Source organism: Giraffa tippelskirchi, chromosome 3 (genome assembly GCF_054371585.1).
Source record: "Giraffa tippelskirchi isolate mGirTip1 chromosome 3, T2T-mGirTip1v1.2.pri, whole genome shotgun sequence".
Taxonomy (NCBI): domain Eukaryota; kingdom Metazoa; phylum Chordata; class Mammalia; order Artiodactyla; family Giraffidae; genus Giraffa; species Giraffa tippelskirchi.
Window position 1 is genome coordinate 172,237,999 of NC_137277.1, and position 17,488 is coordinate 172,255,486.

Sequence of the window (17,488 nt, forward strand, 5' to 3'; positions counted from 1 at the left end):
GACGGGCATGATTCTGCCATTTGAGGAGAGCTCAGCTGACACTTTCAGAAACTGTGCAAAAACAATGTTAGTCTAAGAGCCTTGTGGCAGCAGTTAGGCCTTATAAGAATTCCACAGAGATCTTGTTTGTAATAATATAGTTATTCCTTGGATTATAATAACTCTGTAAGAGCCTTAGCACTCACCACCTTGGTCCTAACCCCCTTGGCACAGTGCACCCTAGAAAGAGAGGGTGTTGGCTGGAGCCACACGGCTTGACCATCCCTGAGCTCGTCCTGGAGTATGCAGCATCATACTCCCCGTTTGGAGCTACTTTTTACTGTATTCCCCAAGTTCACTTTTAAGCATAATATACAATCAAAAAAATGAACGGGATTATTCAAAGAGTAATAATACACATTTTCACCATTACAGCTGTAGGGTTGGCCAAAAAAATTGTTTGGGTTTTTCATAAGCTATTATGGAAAAAACCTGAATGAACTTTTGGGCCAACCCAATGCATATGCTCCTCTACCTTAGAGAGTTGTCAGTAAGATCCTTCAGTGCCTACATTTGCTTTGAGAAGTGTCTATTGAGCAACTAGAGCAGAGAGGCGAGGATCTATCCTTTAAAATAAATGTTAACAAGTTCCATTGACCAGCTCGCATCAGCTTACTTTCTAACATGACGTTGGGAACTCTGGTGGGTTTTCTAGCATCTTGTATTTAACTGAACTTTCTTGTGGATGGATCCAGAACATCCTCCAACTAGATTTTCTTCTTATGCACTGAGTGTCTTGATGCTGTGAAGTTTTGGCCAGATTAATCTTTAAGTAGTTGATTAAATTAAGTATCAAATGATTTTTAAGACAAAATTAGGAGTCAACTTATATTTTCTTAGTCTAATTTCATGGAACAACAGACTGGTTCCAAATAGGAAAAGGAGTACGTCAAGGCTGTATATTGTCACCCTGCTTATTTAACTTATATACAGAGTACATCATGAGAAACGCTGGGCTGGAAGAAGCACAAGTTGGAATCAAGATTGCCAGGAGAAATATCAGTAACCTCAGACATACAGATGACACCCTTATGGCAGAAAGTGAAGAGGAACTAAAAAGCCTCTTGATGAAAGTGAAAGAGGAGAGTGAAAAAGTTGGCTTCAAGCTCAACATTCAGAAAACTAAAATCATGGCATCTGGTTCCATCACTTCATGGCAAATAGATGGGGAAACAGTGTCCGACTTTATTTTTTTGGGCTCTAAAATCACTGCACATGGTGATTGCAGCCATGAAATTAAAAGACACTTACTCCTTGGATGAAAAGTTATGACCAACCTAGACAGCATATTAAAAAGCAGAGACATTACTTTGCCAACAAAGGTCTGTCTAGTCAAGGCTATGGTTTTTCCAGTAGTCATGTATGGATGTGAGAGTTGGACTGTGAAGAAAGCTGAGCGCCAAAGAATTGATGCTTTTGAACTGTGGTATTGGAGAAGACTCTTGAGAGTCCCTTGGACAGCAAGGAGATCCAACCAGTCCATCCTAAAGGAGATCAGTCCTAGTTGTTCATTGGAAGGACTGATGTTGAAGCTGAAGCTCCAATACTTTGGCCACCTCATGCGAAGAGTTGACTCACTGGAAAAGACCCTTGTGCTGGGAAGGATTGGGGGCAGGAGGAGAAGGGGATGGCAGAGGATGAGATGGCTGGATGGCATCACTGACTCGATGGACATAAGTTAGGTAAACTCCGGGAGTTGGTGATGGACAGGGAGGCCTGGAGTGCTGCGATTCATGGAGTCGCAAAGAGTCGGACACGACCGAGCGACTGAATTGAACTGAATTTTATAACCTTTGTACACAATTGGATTTTTAGTTGAAATCAGCCCTAATATTGACGTTTTGTTAAATTCCAAACATTAGCTTTTTGAATTGAGGGGGACTCCAGCAAATGCCTCTCATTCATTCCCTAAACACTCCCAGCAGCATCCATGTGTCTGGCCGTCTTCGCTGTCAGAAATGTGCGTCTCTGGAAGGACCTTTTAAAACAGCATAAAGCGAGAATAATTCTGTTTTGAGCCCCCTTGCCCAAGTTGGTACTTAAGAGGATCAGAAAGTTGATTAACCCAACTTAGTTTAAAATTGTCTTATGGTAGTTATTTTACGGTAGTTATCAGATACAGTTCAGCTAGACAGCCGAAGCTTTGCCTATCAAGAATTTGGTTTTTTTCTTTTGAACTTTTTGTTTTATATTGGGGTATAGCTGATTAACACTGTTCTGATAGTTTCAGGTAAACAGCGAAGGGACTCAGCCATACATATACATGTATCCGTGTTCCCCCATCAAGGCTGCCACGTAACACAGAGCAGAGTTCCCTGTTCTATACAATAGCTGCTTGTTGGTTATCCATTTTAAATATGGCAATGTGTACACATCCCTCCATTTCCCCCAGGCAACCGTAATGATGACTGTGTTTTAAAAAATATGTAAAGCAGGGAAACAGGGAAAAAAGATAGGAAGAGCTGAGAGTCTGTCTCCGCCTCAGTCTGTGAGGAAGCCCTTTGCAGCCTGCCTTTTCACGCCTCCACACAGTGTGGGCTTCACAGCCAGTCAGGCCCCAGTTGGAGTCCCAGCTGTCTCTCCCTCACCAGCGAACAAGGTAATTAGGGGATTTATGGGGATTCTGTGGCTGGTGATTAGACCCTCCTCTTGGGGCTGTGGTGATGGCCGCCTGATGGGTGGATGAGCTCCCCCCGCCCCCCCTGGCATTCATTTCAAGCCATCCTGGAGATATCTCCAAAAAAGATGATAATGGTAATGAATGCTTAAGCACAAATGTTTAGCAAGCCCCCTTGTATGTACCAGGCCCAGCAAGGACATTACATGCATTTTTAAAAATTTACTTTGTACAGGAACTCATGAGGCAGGGCACAGTTGAGGCTTAGATATTAAACGTATTAGGGCTAGGTTCTGATTCCAAAGCACTGCATCCTGCTCTAAGGATCTTGTTCTCGGAGTGTGAAATTCTGTTTCTACCCCCATCCAAAGCCTCCCAAGTGGCTCAGTGGTAAAGAACCCGCCTGCCAATGTAGGAATGAGGGTTCTATCCTTGGCTCGGGAAGATCCCCTGGAGAAGGAAATGGCAACCCACTCCAGTATTCTTGCCTGGAGAATTCCATGGACAGTGGAGCCTGGTGAGCTGTAGTCCATGGGGTTGCAAGAGAGTCAGACACGACCTAGCAACTGAAACAACAACCGAACAACAGCCAGCCAGCATATACCTTGAGCTGGGTGCTGGTCTAAGCCCTTTCTATGTATTAACTGAATTAAGATTCACCGTAACTTTCTGCAAGTTCTATTGATGTTTCTGTTTTTCAGATGAGAAAACCAAGGCACAGAGAGTCTCAGTAACCTGTCCACTTACCCAAGGTCACAGAGTGTAAACTGGGTCTCAAACTCTGGTTCTTAAAGCCCCCAGCTGTCCTTCCCCTTTCACTTAAGCAGTTCTTAACACTTGTTTTACAATAAGTCTCAGACTAATCAATGGAAAGACAAGAATTCTCTCCTCCCCTTAACCATCCCAGCTAGTCTTTCTGCTTTTCCAGTAAACTTGCAGAATTCTTTTCCTTATCCTTGCTAAAGTCCTTCTGAAGTAGTGATATATTGACTGTTTGATCCAAAGGCTAAACCAAGACTAAAGCCTAAGCAAGGAAGAACAAATAGTGAATTCATTAACTGGGAATCTATTTACAATCCCCAAGGCTCATTGTGCAGGCAGTGCTTCTGTATCATTTAGAGTTGCTAATAAATGAAAGTCTTTGCATCTTTCCAAGCGTCTTGATATTTACCAGTCTCATATTTTACCATAGGAAGCGGCTTCAACAAGCATATTCATGTGTTGACAGTTCTAATTAATACAAGTAATTAGTCCTGACAGTAGAACTGTGAAAAGAAGACCCATTCATAAATTTGCTAATTATGTCACTCTGCTTAGAATTTAATTGCAGTCTAGTCTTTAATCATTTCTGTATATGGGCAAAAGGCCAGCTGACTAAATTCTTCAGACTTTTAAATTTACCACTCGTAAAGGAATTTTGTCAAAATTAATTTATCATTGGAACATAACGGTCCGGTGTGCCTAAGTGGTGAAGAACAGAGCTCCTTCTGCAGAGAAACAAACAGGAGAATGGGAAAAGCCAGGCAAGGAAGGAGGGAGGAAGAGGAAGTCATCAAGAGCATCCACATCCTTTCTTACATATCTACATCTACAAGGTGTTGTGTACTCATATTTCAGTGTTTTTCTAAAAGGTAGTTTTTATTTAGGCTGTTCATATGCTCATGGTACAGAAAATTTGAAGACAATTTGTTACTCGGATCCAAAGTTGAGCCCTCCTCTCTCTGATGTAAATAGCCTACTTTTCAAACAAGGATGTCTGTTCTAAAACAGGGTTTTTCTTACTGAGCTCTATTGACCTCTTGTGTGTGTGTGCACGCACGTGTGTGCTTAGTCATGTCCGACTCTTTGTGACCCCGTGGACTGTAGCCTACCAGGCTCCTCTGTCCATGTCCATGGGATTTCCCAGGCAAGATTATTAAGAGTGGGTTGCCATTTCCCCCTCCAGGGGATCTTCCCGACCCAGAGACCGAACTCGCATCTCCTGTGTCTCCTGCAGTGGCAGGCGTCTTCTTTTCCACTGTACCACTTTGTGAAAGTGAAAGTCCCTCAGTCATGTCCGACTCTTTGCGACTCCATGGACTATACAATCCATGAAATTCTCTGGTCCAGAATACTGGAGTGGGTAGCCTTTCCCTTCTCCAGGGGATCTTCCCCACCCAGCAATCGAACTTGCATCTCCCGTGTCTCCTGCATTGGCAGGCGGGTTCTTTACCACTGCAACACCTTTGGGGCTAGATAATTCCGTGTTGTGGTGGGGTGGGGCCATCCTGTGCACCATGGGATGTTGAGTAGCATCTGACTTCTTACCCACTCCATGCTTGTGCACCCTTCCTCCCAGTTGTCATGGCCAAAAATATCTCCAGACACTGCCATTGTTCCCTAGGTGGGCTAAATTGGTTGAGAACCACTGCACCAGAGTGTAAGTTTAGATGAAAAAAGAATCAGGTAAACTTGTGTATAGGATGCTTACATAGAAGCAGTTGTAGCAAAATCAATAAAGCACATCACTTAAAAACAGTTTGGTAATATGAAATTCAGATGGAATGATGTTCCTTGAATTTAAGTACCTTCTTCAGTATCAAGCTCCCTCTGGTTCTCTTGGATTGTAAGTACAGTAGTGTTGAGTATTAATAGTAGAGTAGTTGTATCTAAACCTGCAGAAGGCAATGGCAACCCACTCCAGTACTCTTGCCTGGAAAATCTCATGGACAGAGGAGCCTGGTAGGCTGCAGACCCATGGGGTCGCTAAGAGTCGGACACGACTGAGCGACTTCACTTTCACTTTTCACTTTCATGCATTGCAGAAGGAAATGGCAACCCACTCCAGTGTTCTTGCCTGGAGAATCCCGGGGACGGGGGAGCCTGGTGGGCTGCCGTCTATGGGGTCGCACAGAGTCGGACACGACTGAAGCGACTTAGCAGCAGCAACAGCAGCAGTTGTATCTAAAATCCTTTGCTTCTCGTGTTAGATACACTGGGCCCTTAGCTTTCGTGGATTTTAATATTCAGAGTTCTGACCACGTTAAGATGGCCTTGAAGTTACGGATACTCAGCTGCAGGTGTTCTTTGTTTTCAAGTTCATGAATTTCTCCCTTCTTGTCTTGCCTCCATCCAGTGCTTAGATGTCCAGTCCTTTGTTTCAGTTACTCTCTTACAAATACTTCAGTGCCTTTGCTGCTCAGTCCTTCATCCACTTATATGGAAAAATCCTCAGACTTGGATAAGTCCAGCCAACGGGCATCTGGGACCTAGCATCCAGCAGCCGAGCCCCATTGGAGAATGTGACCCGAGAGAGCAGAGTGAGCCTGTTACAAATGACGTCAACGTCTCCCCTGTCCTCGACTTCCCAAAGAAAATGGAATCCACCTGTAGGTAACACCTTCGGCCTCCTATCATGAAAACTACAAACCTACCTGCATCCACTCCCACACTTGTTCCTCCTGACACCTGGGCAGGGAGGGCTTTTTCCTCTTTTCAAAAGCTAGTTGTTCACCTGTCTTCTCTGCTCAGGAAAGTCTGTTGTTACTGATTAACCCCCTCTCCATTCTGTCTTCAGCTTTTGAGTCTTTACCAGATCCTCCCTATCAACATGTAAACCTACTCAAGTCTCTTTCCTCCCGCATCCCAAAGAGAAGGAGACAGGTCAGCAACTGGACTGATTTTTATTCACCACCTTTCCTTTGCATTTACAGTCTCCAAAGTCTTCACTTTCACTCTGGATCTTCCCTCCATTTCTTCAATCGTGCTGCTGCCCCCCTCCCCTTATTCTAATGAAAGTTCTCCAGTGATCTCAGTGTTGCTGAGGCCTGGAGACACTTTTCTTCCTTAGACATACTTAACGTTACCTATCCACTCCTTGAAACCCTGCCTTTTTCTTCCAGTTCTCCTGATGCCCATCCTCCCAGCTTTCCCACTGCTACTCTGCTCTGAACCTTTTTTTTGGTCTACTTTGCAGGCTTCCCCCATACCCCCAACCCCCACCACCACCCCCTGCCACCTTGGAATATCAGTTTTCCTAATGACTTTATTCTAGATCTTCTTTTCTTCTCTTAAGCTTTAGTTACTATTTGTACTTCAAATTTATCTCCTCCGCTCAGATCTCTTTCTGAAATCATAGATAAATGAGCTCAAGGACCTCTCACGTGCATCACGTACAAACCTGAATTTATGGTAGCTTTTCTACTTCCCCAACTTGCTCCCCATCAGGTGTTACCTCCTGGGTGCTGGTCAGTAACCAGGTGATCTTGATGCTAACTCAAAATATGTCTCAAATCCACATCCACTAGTTTGGGCCACTGTTAAAACTGGACTATAAGAGGTCAGGACGAAGAGATGTAAGAGCCAGATCCCATAAGGCCTTTCAGGCCATTGAAGGACTTTAGTTTTTCTCTTGAGTGAGATGGGAGCCATTAGAGGGTTTTGAGCACAGGAGTATCATAATTTAACTTGATTTTGTAAAGGGTCACTGGTGCTCTTGTGTTGAAAATAGTCTGTGGAGTAGCATAGAGGGTTGAATGCAAGAGATATATTCACCCAGAGCCTCAGGATATGACCGTATTTGGAGTAAGCCTCTTTGCAGATGTAATAAAGTAACAAGGTGATATCATCCTAATTGGGTAGGACCTAAACCCAATGGACATGAATTTGAGTAAGTCCTGGGAGCTGGCGATGGACAGGGAGGCCTGGCGTGCTACAGTCCATGGGGTCGCAAAGAGTTGGACATGACTGAGCAACTGAACTGAACTGAACTGAAACCCAATGACAGCTGTGCTGATGAGTTAGACAAGGAGAAGATAGACACAGAGGAGGAGGCACAAGTGGAGACAGAGGCAGAGGGGAGCAGCAGGAAGACCAGTTAGGGTCCCGCTGCAGTAATTCAGGCAAGGGAGGACCACTGCCCCCGTGCTGATGGCAGCCGTGGAGGAGTGCAGAGTGGTCAGCTTCTGGATACGTTTTGAAGGCAGAGTGGAAGCATCTTTAACAGAATGGTGGTGATTATGAGAGAAAGAGAAATGAAGGAGGAGTAAACATTTTTGGCTGAGGGCACTGAAAAGTTGGAGTTCCCATTAACCTGAACACATAGAGCAGGTTTGCGGGGGAAAAAAATAGAGCTCAGTCTTGGACGTGGAGAGAGTGACAGGCTTATGAGAGCTCCACATGGGGATGGAGTAGGTGGTTCAGTATGAGATTAGATGACAGGTATGGTTTGGAACTATGTATTTGGAAGTCATCAGCATGGTGTAAATAATATTTAAATTTGGGAACGCAGATGGAATCGCCAAGGGAGTAAACATCAATGGAGAAGAGGATCAAGGACTGAGCACTGGGGGTCTCCAACATTAAGGGGTTGAAGAGAAAAGGAGGTACCAGCAAAGCAGAGTGAGAAGGAACCACTGAAGCAGGGTGAAAAAACAGAGAAAAAGAGGGCAGGTGGTCCTAGAACTAGGGTCCCCAGCCTCTGGGATCTAATGCCTGATGATCTGAGGTGGAAGTGATGGGAATAATAATAGAAATGAAGTGCACAGTAAGTGTAATAACTTGTGTGTGTGCTGTGTGCGTGCTTAGTCGCTCAGTCATGTCCTACTCTTTGCAACCCCATGGACTGTAGCCCACCAGGCTCCTCTGTCCATGTGATTCTCCAGGCAAGAATAGTGGAGTGGGTTGCCATCCCCTCCTCCAGGGAATCTTCTCAACCCAGGGATCAAACCCAGGTCTACCTGCATTGTAGGCAGATTTGTTTTTACTAGCAGAGTCATCCAAATCATCCCTCCAAACCATCTGCCTCCCCGGTCTGTGAAAAACTTGCCTTCCACAAAACTGGCCCCTGGTGCCAAAAAGGTTGGGGACCGCTGCCCTCGAAGACAAGTTTTTCTAGGAGGAAAGAGTATTCATCTGTGCTAGGTGCCCTGGTGGTCCTGGGCGGACGAGGACTGTGAAATGACCTGGGGGTTTAGCAATGTCGAGGTTAGCAATAGCCTTGACAGGAGCTGTTTCAGGATATGAAGAGTTCCTGGTGTGATATAGACCCTGCTGTTGTCCTTTGTTCCACCAGAGTTGAAAGCACTGAGCTTCTAAAAGCTTTGAGTTTCTTAATCATCCTCCACCCCTAATAAAGAGTGAAGAGAAGGACCCTGATGATTCAGATAGGCTCCATTACTACTGCTGGTTCCCCAGCCTTAAGTAGTATTAAATATATAAATTCCTGATGCTACTCATCCTAAGCAACAGAGAATCGCCCATGGGAGGAGCGGCCCAACCACAAAGCAACATTTGCCTTTGGTGTGGACCATATTGCCTTGTGCTTTTGCAGTATAAGGCTAATAATGGAAATTCCTAATTTCCCTACTGTAGTACATGACCATCTATGGGGGGGTTTCTCCTCAGGGTCACTCAGTGGCTCTAGAGCAGCACCATCTTATAGAAGTTTCCACAGTGATGGACATGGTCTTTTATCTTCTGTGTCCAAAATGGTAGCTGCTAGCCACATGTGCTGAGTGCTTAGAATGTAGTTAGTACAACTAAGGCACTGTATTTTTAATTTTACTTAATTTTAATTCATTTAAATGTGAAAATAGCCATGTGTCTTGGGTGAGACCCAAGAGTCTGTAGTTCAACAGGCTCTGCAGGTGATTCTCTTACACACTGAACAGAATGGTTTCCCATGTTTAGAGCTGGGCTCCACCCCTAGAATTCCTGACTTAATGGGTTTGGGGATGAGGTGTGAGAATTTGGGGCTTCCCAAGTGGCTCAGTGATAAAGAGCACACCTGCCAATGCAGGAGACACAGCTTTAATCCTTGGGTCAGGAAGATCCCCTGGGGGAGGAACTGGCAACCCACTCCAGTTTTCTTGCCTGAAACATCCCTTGGACAGAGGAGCCTGGTGGGCTACAGTCTGTGGATTTGCACAGAGTTGGACATGACTGAGGCTGGCACACAGTAAGCATTTGTTAAGAGGTTCCCAGGAAATGTTCAGAAGCTGAAGTGGAGATGACTTTGAGAACCTGATGTAAAAAATGAGCCTTCTCTTTGAGAGGTGACCCCAGATCCCCAAGAGTCAATTCCATAAATGCCATGTAACTAATACTTTGTCAGGATATCCCAAGTGTACCCTGTGAACTTTATGAAAATCTTTTTAGCAATTTTCTCATGATCCAGTAATGAGCAGTGCCTGACTCATTGAGGAGCTCACAGTTCTGGGAACTGAACCAGCAAGTCTGCAGTCTGTAGGACAGGCCTTCAGGAAATGGTGGGATGAAGATGCAGTTCTACGGTGGAGTTTCTTCTTTGTCCAGGAAACCTCAGCTTTGTTCTTCGCTTTTTTCAGCAAATTCAGTCAGGTCCACCTGGATTTACTAGGATGGTCTCCCTTGAAGTCAACTGATGAGAGACATAATAACATAAAGGATCATAGTTTGAAAGATGTGGTATTTGTTCTGCTCCTTGAAGAATGGGAGAGTCTAGTCAGTGAGGACTAAGGCAATAGATATTCTAGAGAAAAATGAGCAATAAAAGATGCCAGGACAGGAAAGTACAGTTGGTATTTGCAGAGTGGCCAGTTGTTGCTGTATGATCTTTCACTGAATCTCCCTTTCTTCATCTAAAATAATGAGTTAAATGCTTGTCATAACTGTCCCCCAAAATGGAATGAGGTGGTGTTTGAAGGTGCATTTTAGAAACAATAAACACTGTTTGATCTCTAGTAAAGAAGGCAGAATGCCAAAGAATTGATGCCTTTGAACTGTGGTGCTGGAGAAGACTCCTAAAAGTCCCTTGGACAGCAAGGAGATCAAACCAGTCAATCTTAAGGGAGATCAACCCTGAATATTTACTGAAAAGACTGATGCCGAAGCTAAAGCTCCAGTATTTTGGTCATCTGATGCAAACAGACAGCTCTTTGGAAGAGTCCCTGATGCTGGGAAAGATCCAGAGCAGAAGGAGAAGAGGCCATCAGAGGATGAGATGGCTGGATGGCATCACTGATGCAGTGAACATGAACTTGGGCAAACTCCAGGAGGTGGTGAGGGACAGGGAGGCCTGGCGTGCTGCAGTCCAGGGGTTCACAAAGAGTCAAACACGACTGGGAGACTGAACAACAACAACAACAAAGCACTCTGAATACTAAGATACTTTATAGCAATGTTAGTGGTGGTAGTGTTTGTGTATAAGTTTGTGTGGTGAAGAAAAACAAAAAAGTTTGGGCAGTAAGAAAGAGCCTGATGCTTGTGGGCTTTGTCTAAAATAACGCTTGTGTGAGGAGAAAAAGTACAGGCTTGGACAAAAAGTTCGTTCATGGTTTTGCATTACAGCATATGGAAAAACCCAAATGAACTTTTTGGCCAACCCAATAGTTTCAAATGGATTAATAGGAAATAAAAATGTGCCTACATATGCAGTCACACCTGATTGCCACAAAGGTGTGGTAGGCATTTGATCGGAGCCTAAGATAGCTCAACATTTTTTACACAAGTAGACCTTAGGCCTCTATTTTTGATGCTTGAGATATTAGAGGTGAGGGAGAGTCATTTATTATAAAATTATTGAATAGTTTGCCTAAATAGGGAGAGAGAGTTAAATGATTTCCAAGAAAGTTGTTCCCAGGCAACGGCCCTTGTAGCCAGTTGACCTGGTCGTCAAAGAGAGCACTGGGTCGGGTGGGGGGATGCCAAAGTGACTGCTGTCCCCCACCCCCCACCCCAAGCTCTGCTCTACAAACCAAGCTAATTTTGCCAAGCCATTTTCCCCTTGATTTTTAAAGCCGTATGCATTTTGGATGAAATTTAATCCACATGTTCCTCCTGAGTCTCTTATGCCCAAGCCATGAAAATGTTATTTGTAAAATGTGATTCCATGTTTGAAGTCACTGTAAAGTATTTTTAGTAGATTTTCGTTCTTCATCATGCAAAATTTTTCTCGGTTTGTTTTCTTGTTTTATTTAAACACATTGTATATGATCCTAACATAAATCCTGTGGTGAGACACAGAGAGAATCTTGAAGCTGGAAAGAGGGTCTATTCTAACACAGGCCAAGCAGCCAGGTTCTACTTGCACAAGTTTATAACTATTATCCCTCTTCAGTTTGTTATGTTGTGTCCTGTACTCCCTTTCACCCAGTCACACCCTACCCCAGCCTTCTCCTACCCCACTCCCTAAAAGGGTGTCCATGAAGACGAATAGGGAAAAGGGAAAATGAGAAATAATAGAATTAGACTGCCTCCTAGGACTCATTTCTGTGTTATACCATATGATCCCTCCTTTCCAAAGCTGAGTTCGTTTTCTCCTTTTACATGCGTGCTAACATTGCCCCCCCGGGAAGATTAAGTTGTTTCATGAAATGTCTACAAAAACGAGAAGTAAAATGAAATTTAGGAGCAGTCTGCAGCTTCTCATTCCAAGGGAAAAATAGATGGTGGTGTCTGTTTAGGGCTGAGCTAATTGAAAAATGGTTTTATTTTTACCGAAGTAAGCAATTTTTTGTTTATTTTTAAACCATTGTCTGTGTGTGTGTGTGTGTGTGTGTGTGTGCACGTGTGCTTAGTTGCTAAGTTGTGTCCGACTCTTTTTGACCCCATGGACTGTATCCTGCCAGACTCCTCTATCCATGGATTTCCTAGGCAAGAATACTGGGGTGGGTTGCCATTTCCTTTTCCAGGGGATCTTCCCCACCCAGGGATTGAACCTGGGTCTCCTGCATTGCAGGAGGATTCTTTACCTGCAGAGCCTTTAAACCATTGTCTCTTTGGAATCTCATGATACGGACCTGGTTTTTTCTTTACATGAAGCATCCTGGTTTATGTATGTCTGTCTCTCTCTCAGAGACATCTGTGGGCTGCAGAAGGGCACCAAAGCAGCCTTATTTTTAGAGTATGGTGGAGATTTGTCCCTGTTCTGAGTACTGATTCCCACATAGGCAGCAGGTATAGCACCCAACGTAGTAAGAGACATTTCCCACCAGGAGGAGCTAAGATGCTGCTGCTAAGTCGCTTCAGTCGTATCTGACTCTGTGCGACCCCATAGATGGCAGCCTACCAGGCTCCCCCATCCCTGGGATTCTCCAGGCAAGAACACTGGAGTGGGTTGCCATTTCCTTCTCCAATGCATGAGAGTGAAAAGTGAAAGTGAAGTCGCTCAGTCACGTCTGACTCAGCGACCCCATGGACTGCAGCCCACCAGGCTCCTCCGTCCAGAGGATTTTCCAGGCAAGAGTACTGGAGTGGGGTGCCATTGCCTTCTCTATGAGAGGGGTTAAATTTGACTTCTCATGACTCTGAGCTTATGAAATACTTTCCTATCGTTTAATAAAACATTGGTCCTCAAAACTGCCCCTAAGGCTATGGTTTCTGGTTGGTTATTTTTTCACGAAGAAAATGAGGCCCAGAGGGGAAACTTTCTCAGGCATTTCATAAGGTGATGGGGGTTATTCGTGTGTGACTGTGGCTCTGCCACACTGTACACTCCAGGAGGGCAGAGACGTCCTGTCCGTCCGGTCGGGGCATTTGAGGACTTCTGTGGGCTTTAATTTTGGGAGCCCCACCCCTTACTCCATGTCATCTCAAATGTGTTCAAACATGTGACATCCCAGCCGTAGTATATTAATACATTTTTAAGTAAATGGCTGTAAATATATATATATCATATTTATGAGTTGAGATATTAAATGATCAATATGGTACATTTCATAGGCATTTAATCAAATATTTATTGCTGTTCAGTTTTATAGGTTTTTTTTTTTTTTTTTCCCACTTAGGGAGCCAGTTAATTATTTTGAGATCTCAGACATTTTCACAGGCTTAGTCCCTGAGCACTGGTCCCACAGAGGATAAAGCCATCCCCCTGCCCTTATACTTTCCTGCTCTGGGAAGGTGCTTAATAAATATTTGTTGGATGAATGACCACCTAGTGACAGAGTGAAGGAATGAACAAATGGGTGAATAGTAAATTGTAAAGTCTGTTATTAAAGCCCACATAAGCCCTGGATGGCCTATTTCTTTTACACAGCCATCCTGGTGGACACCCCCAAACTGCATTCAAAACATAGTCCTTGTCTTTCTCTCATTGTTCTTTTTCAAGCCGATTTTCTACCCTATTACAGCTAAGGCACACGGAAGAATAGACTACAGGTTATTTGCATTTTGGTAGTTCTTGTGAGGGCTTCCCTGGTGGCTCAGTGGTAAAGAATCTGCCTGCCAATGGAGGAGACTCAGGTTTGATCCCTGAGTTGAGAAGATCCCCTGGAGGAAGAAAGGGCAACCCACTCCAGTATTCTTGCCTGGAAAATCTCATGGACAGAGGAGGTTGGCAGGCTAGGTTCATGGATTCCCAAGAGTTGGACACAACTTAGTGACTACACATACACACAGAGTTCCTATGAAGGAGTAACCACCTTAGGGTGATAATCAGTTCTCTGTTTAATTTGCCCTAGTTTATTTGCTTTGCCTTACAAGTGTGGGATAAATGGTGGCTGTTATTAATATTCAAATACTCATTTTTTGACAAAACCAAAGAAGTGTTTCTGCCTGTCTGTTTCGTTTTGTTTAGAATTCTAAGTGTCAGCTCTCAAGTGTTTCCCATGTGATATCTGTGTTTTCAGGAGATGTGACTTTTTTTTAATCTAAAAGTGAATCTTTGTGGTTTCTCTTCAGAGCTCTTGGATTTGGATTTGGTAGCTATTGAACATGATCGAAAGCTAGAGAGTTCCCTTCTTAGGCAAGAAAGAAATACAAAGAGAACGATGAGAGGGGAGAGAGAGATGGAGATTGTGTAAAGGACAGAGCCATGCTTTCCTTCCTTAGCCCTGAGTTCAGGTCTACATGCTAGATTGCTTCAGTCATGTCCGACTCTTTGCGACCCCATGGACTATAGCCCACCAGGCTCCTCTGTCCATGGGATTCTCCAGGCAAGAATACTGGAGTGGGTTGCTATGCCGTCCTCCAGGTGATCTTCCCAACCCAGGACTGAACCCACATCTCTTAAGTCTCCTGCATTGACAGGTGGGTTCTTGACCACTAGTGCCACCTGGGAAACCCTGGTTTACCCCTAGAGAAGTGGATCCTCACTTTTCTTATGTAAATGGATACCAGGATAGATTGCTCTTCTCAGATCATCCCAAGGTCCTTAGAAGCTGTCCATCTCGCTGGATGGATCCAGGGCAGACTAGGGCTAAACTAAAGACCTGCAATGCCCCTTGATTGGCTGAGTTTGTGGGTCAAGACCAGAGCTGGAAATGGTGGAACTTACTCTCCATCCATGTACAGTCTTTGGCATTGAGTCCTACAACAAAGGACTGGCCACCTGCATGGGGACCACCACCAGGACCAGACAGACTTCTCCCTGGAGTTCAGACTCTCGATCAAGCTCTCGCTTGAGGTATAACTTGAAATGACCTTGGTTTTTATATCTCATTTTTTGGTTAAATTTGGTTGTATGTGCACAAGTGTCCTTGTGTTTTCAAAAGGCTGAAACCTTCTGTTTATAAAGTTGGAGAGGGAAAGAAAGACTGTAACATAGAAAATGGAAATTAAAACTTTAGTTCCTCCACTGCTTTATTTTTTCTGATTTCTTTCAAAATCTCTTGATGGACTTGGACTTCAAAATAGAGGAATGCAGAGCCCTTCTTGAGTTTGTGTTGTCCCCTGGCACTATCCTTCCTCATGGATTCCTGCCTGAACTTTCAACCTAGGGACTTTCGTGCATGTTCAGTATTTGCTGTTTCCAGTGTGTGTATGTTGTTTATATACATATGTGTCCTACACATGGCCATATATACACACACATATATATGTATGCATATGTGAGTATATGGTTGTCCTTAAATGATTTGATTGTCCTTAAATGATCTTTCTCTAAACTCATCTAGACCATTTAATTTGTGGCAGGAATCCCAAAGTATATTCTCCCCAGAGAAAGAACAAGATTTGCCTGGCATCAATTTAAGAAAATAATTACTTAAGAAAATTGTGCAAGATGTTTTCTTACACTGGAGATTCTGGTAACATGAAGTGGGTGCCTGTGTGGGGGGACGTCAGGCCTAATTTTGTCTAAAGAAGTTGGGAAGATAGTATTTTCTTTTTTTTTTCTAATTGAAGTGTAGTTGATTTACAATGTTATATTAACTACTGCTATATAGCATAGTGATTCAGTTATATATATGTGTGTGTGTGTATTTAATATTCTTTCCCACTATGGTTTATCATAGCATATTGAATGTAAGTTCTCTGTGCTAGACAGTAGGACCTTGTTGTTTATATATAAAAGCTTATATCTGCTAACCCCAAACTCCTTTCCATCTCTAACCTAGGCTCTTCCCCCTTGGCAACCACCAGTCTGTTCTCTGTTGTCCATGATTCTGTTTCACTGATAGGCTCGTATGTGTCATATTTTAGATTCCACATATAAATGATATCATATGGTATTTGTCAGGAAGGTATTATTTTCATATTCCACTCAGCTTCCTCATGCTTTGCCATTTACCCAAAACTATCCCCTTTTGAAGATTGATATTTTCTTTATTTAGAGCAAAGCTCCATTGCCTTGGGAGTATTTTCAAAAACAATTCGTAGATATGACCTCTCACTCTCCCTGCCCTGTCCCCTTCACCAGGGACTTTTCCATTACTTTACATTTGAGTTATTTTCTTTTCAGAAAGCAAGGTAAATTCGACCGAGAATAAGCAAGTGGAAAAGTCGTAGAGATGGTCATTCTTTGCAAAGGCCAGGCCTCATATTATCACTGCTGTTATTGTCTTTTAAGGAGTGATAACCAGGGGAGAAGAACCTTGACCTGATTCTTTCACTGACAAGATCACAGCTGATCTTACCTCCCTGGTGGCATGTCTGTGAGCCTTCACATACAGCTCTAGGGCCAAGAACTATGAGTATTCTATCCTAAAGTTGTAATCCTGACTGTTTACCCTCCTAGCTGCCCACTCCTGTGCGTCCCCTTTTGCGCACATGAGCTAGTCAGTAGCAGAATGCCCACCTACCCACGGTGAACTTGAGGCTTTGAAGGGAGGATACCCACATGCCTCACAGCCTTTCCTCGATCTTGACAGATGGCCACCATATTTCTCATCCAGGACACCTTTTACACAGCACTGGGTGTGAAATTTAAGTAAATAGAATTCTGACTCTCCTCTGCCAAACATTCAGAGTTCTAAGCATACTTAACTGTCAAATGTAAGTCTGAAATTTGGTTTGAAATTAACTGGACCATTTGCCTGCTGTTGAACCAGGTGGGTATCGTTTTTGCTTTGGCTCCATCCCATCATTCTTTCTGGAGTTATTTCTCCACTGATCTCCATTAGCATATTGGGCACCTACTGACCTGGGGAGTTCATCTTTCAGTGTCCTATCCTTTTGCCTTTTCATACTGTTCATGGGGTTCTCAAGGCAAGAATACTGAAGTGGTTTGCCATGCCCTTCTCCAGTGGACCACATTCTGTCAGACCTCTCCACCATGACCCATCCGTCTTGGGTGGCCCCATACGGCATGGCTTAGTTTCACTGAGATAGACAAGGCTGTGGTCCGTGTGATCAGATTAGCTAGTTTTCTGTAATTTTAGTTTTAGTGTGTCTGCCCTCTGATGCCCTCTCGCAACACTTACCGTCTTACTTGGGTTTCTCTTACCTTGGGCCTTGGGTAATTCCTCTCACCGCCGGCCCCAGCCCCCGGCCTGGCCTAGCCCCACTCGGCTGCCGGCCCGGCCTAGCTCCTCTCGGCCACGCTTCTGCGCCGAGCCGCCGCCGCCTCGCTTCTGCGCCGAGCCGTCGCAGCTGCCTCGCTTCAGGTCCATGAATCAAGGCAAGCTGGAAGTGGTCAAACAGGAGATGGCAAGA

The 17,488-nt window shown here is 44.1% G+C and overlaps 1 protein-coding gene and 1 long non-coding RNA gene across 28 annotated transcripts in view; one reads left to right on the forward strand and one right to left on the reverse strand.

Moving 5' to 3' along the window:
• RHBDD1 (rhomboid domain containing 1) overlaps positions 1-17,488 on the forward strand; it is a 184,445-nt gene that overhangs the window by 93,854 nt on the left and 73,103 nt on the right. For 2 of the 27 annotated variants that reach the window (XR_014080677.1, XR_014080678.1), the window contains exon 8: positions 5,772-6,024. The exons of 22 other annotated variants lie outside the window; for them this stretch is intronic. Coding sequence is in view for 3 of the 5 variants with exons in the window: in XM_081584682.1 (XP_081440808.1) it covers positions 5,734-6,024 (291 nt within the window). In the remaining 2 variants the exon portion in view is untranslated. Of the gene's footprint in view, positions 1-3,357; positions 3,809-5,733; positions 6,025-17,488 lie in introns of those variants that run through there. 3 more of the 27 variants (XM_081584699.1, XM_081584700.1, XM_081584682.1) reach the window with 2 other exon arrangements.
• Positions 7,002-17,458, reverse strand: LOC145543390 (uncharacterized). The gene is made up of 2 exons (XR_014080685.1): positions 17,280-17,458; positions 7,002-10,034 (listed from the first exon to the last, which is right to left on the reverse strand). It is a non-coding gene; the product is annotated as an uncharacterized LOC145543390 (long non-coding RNA).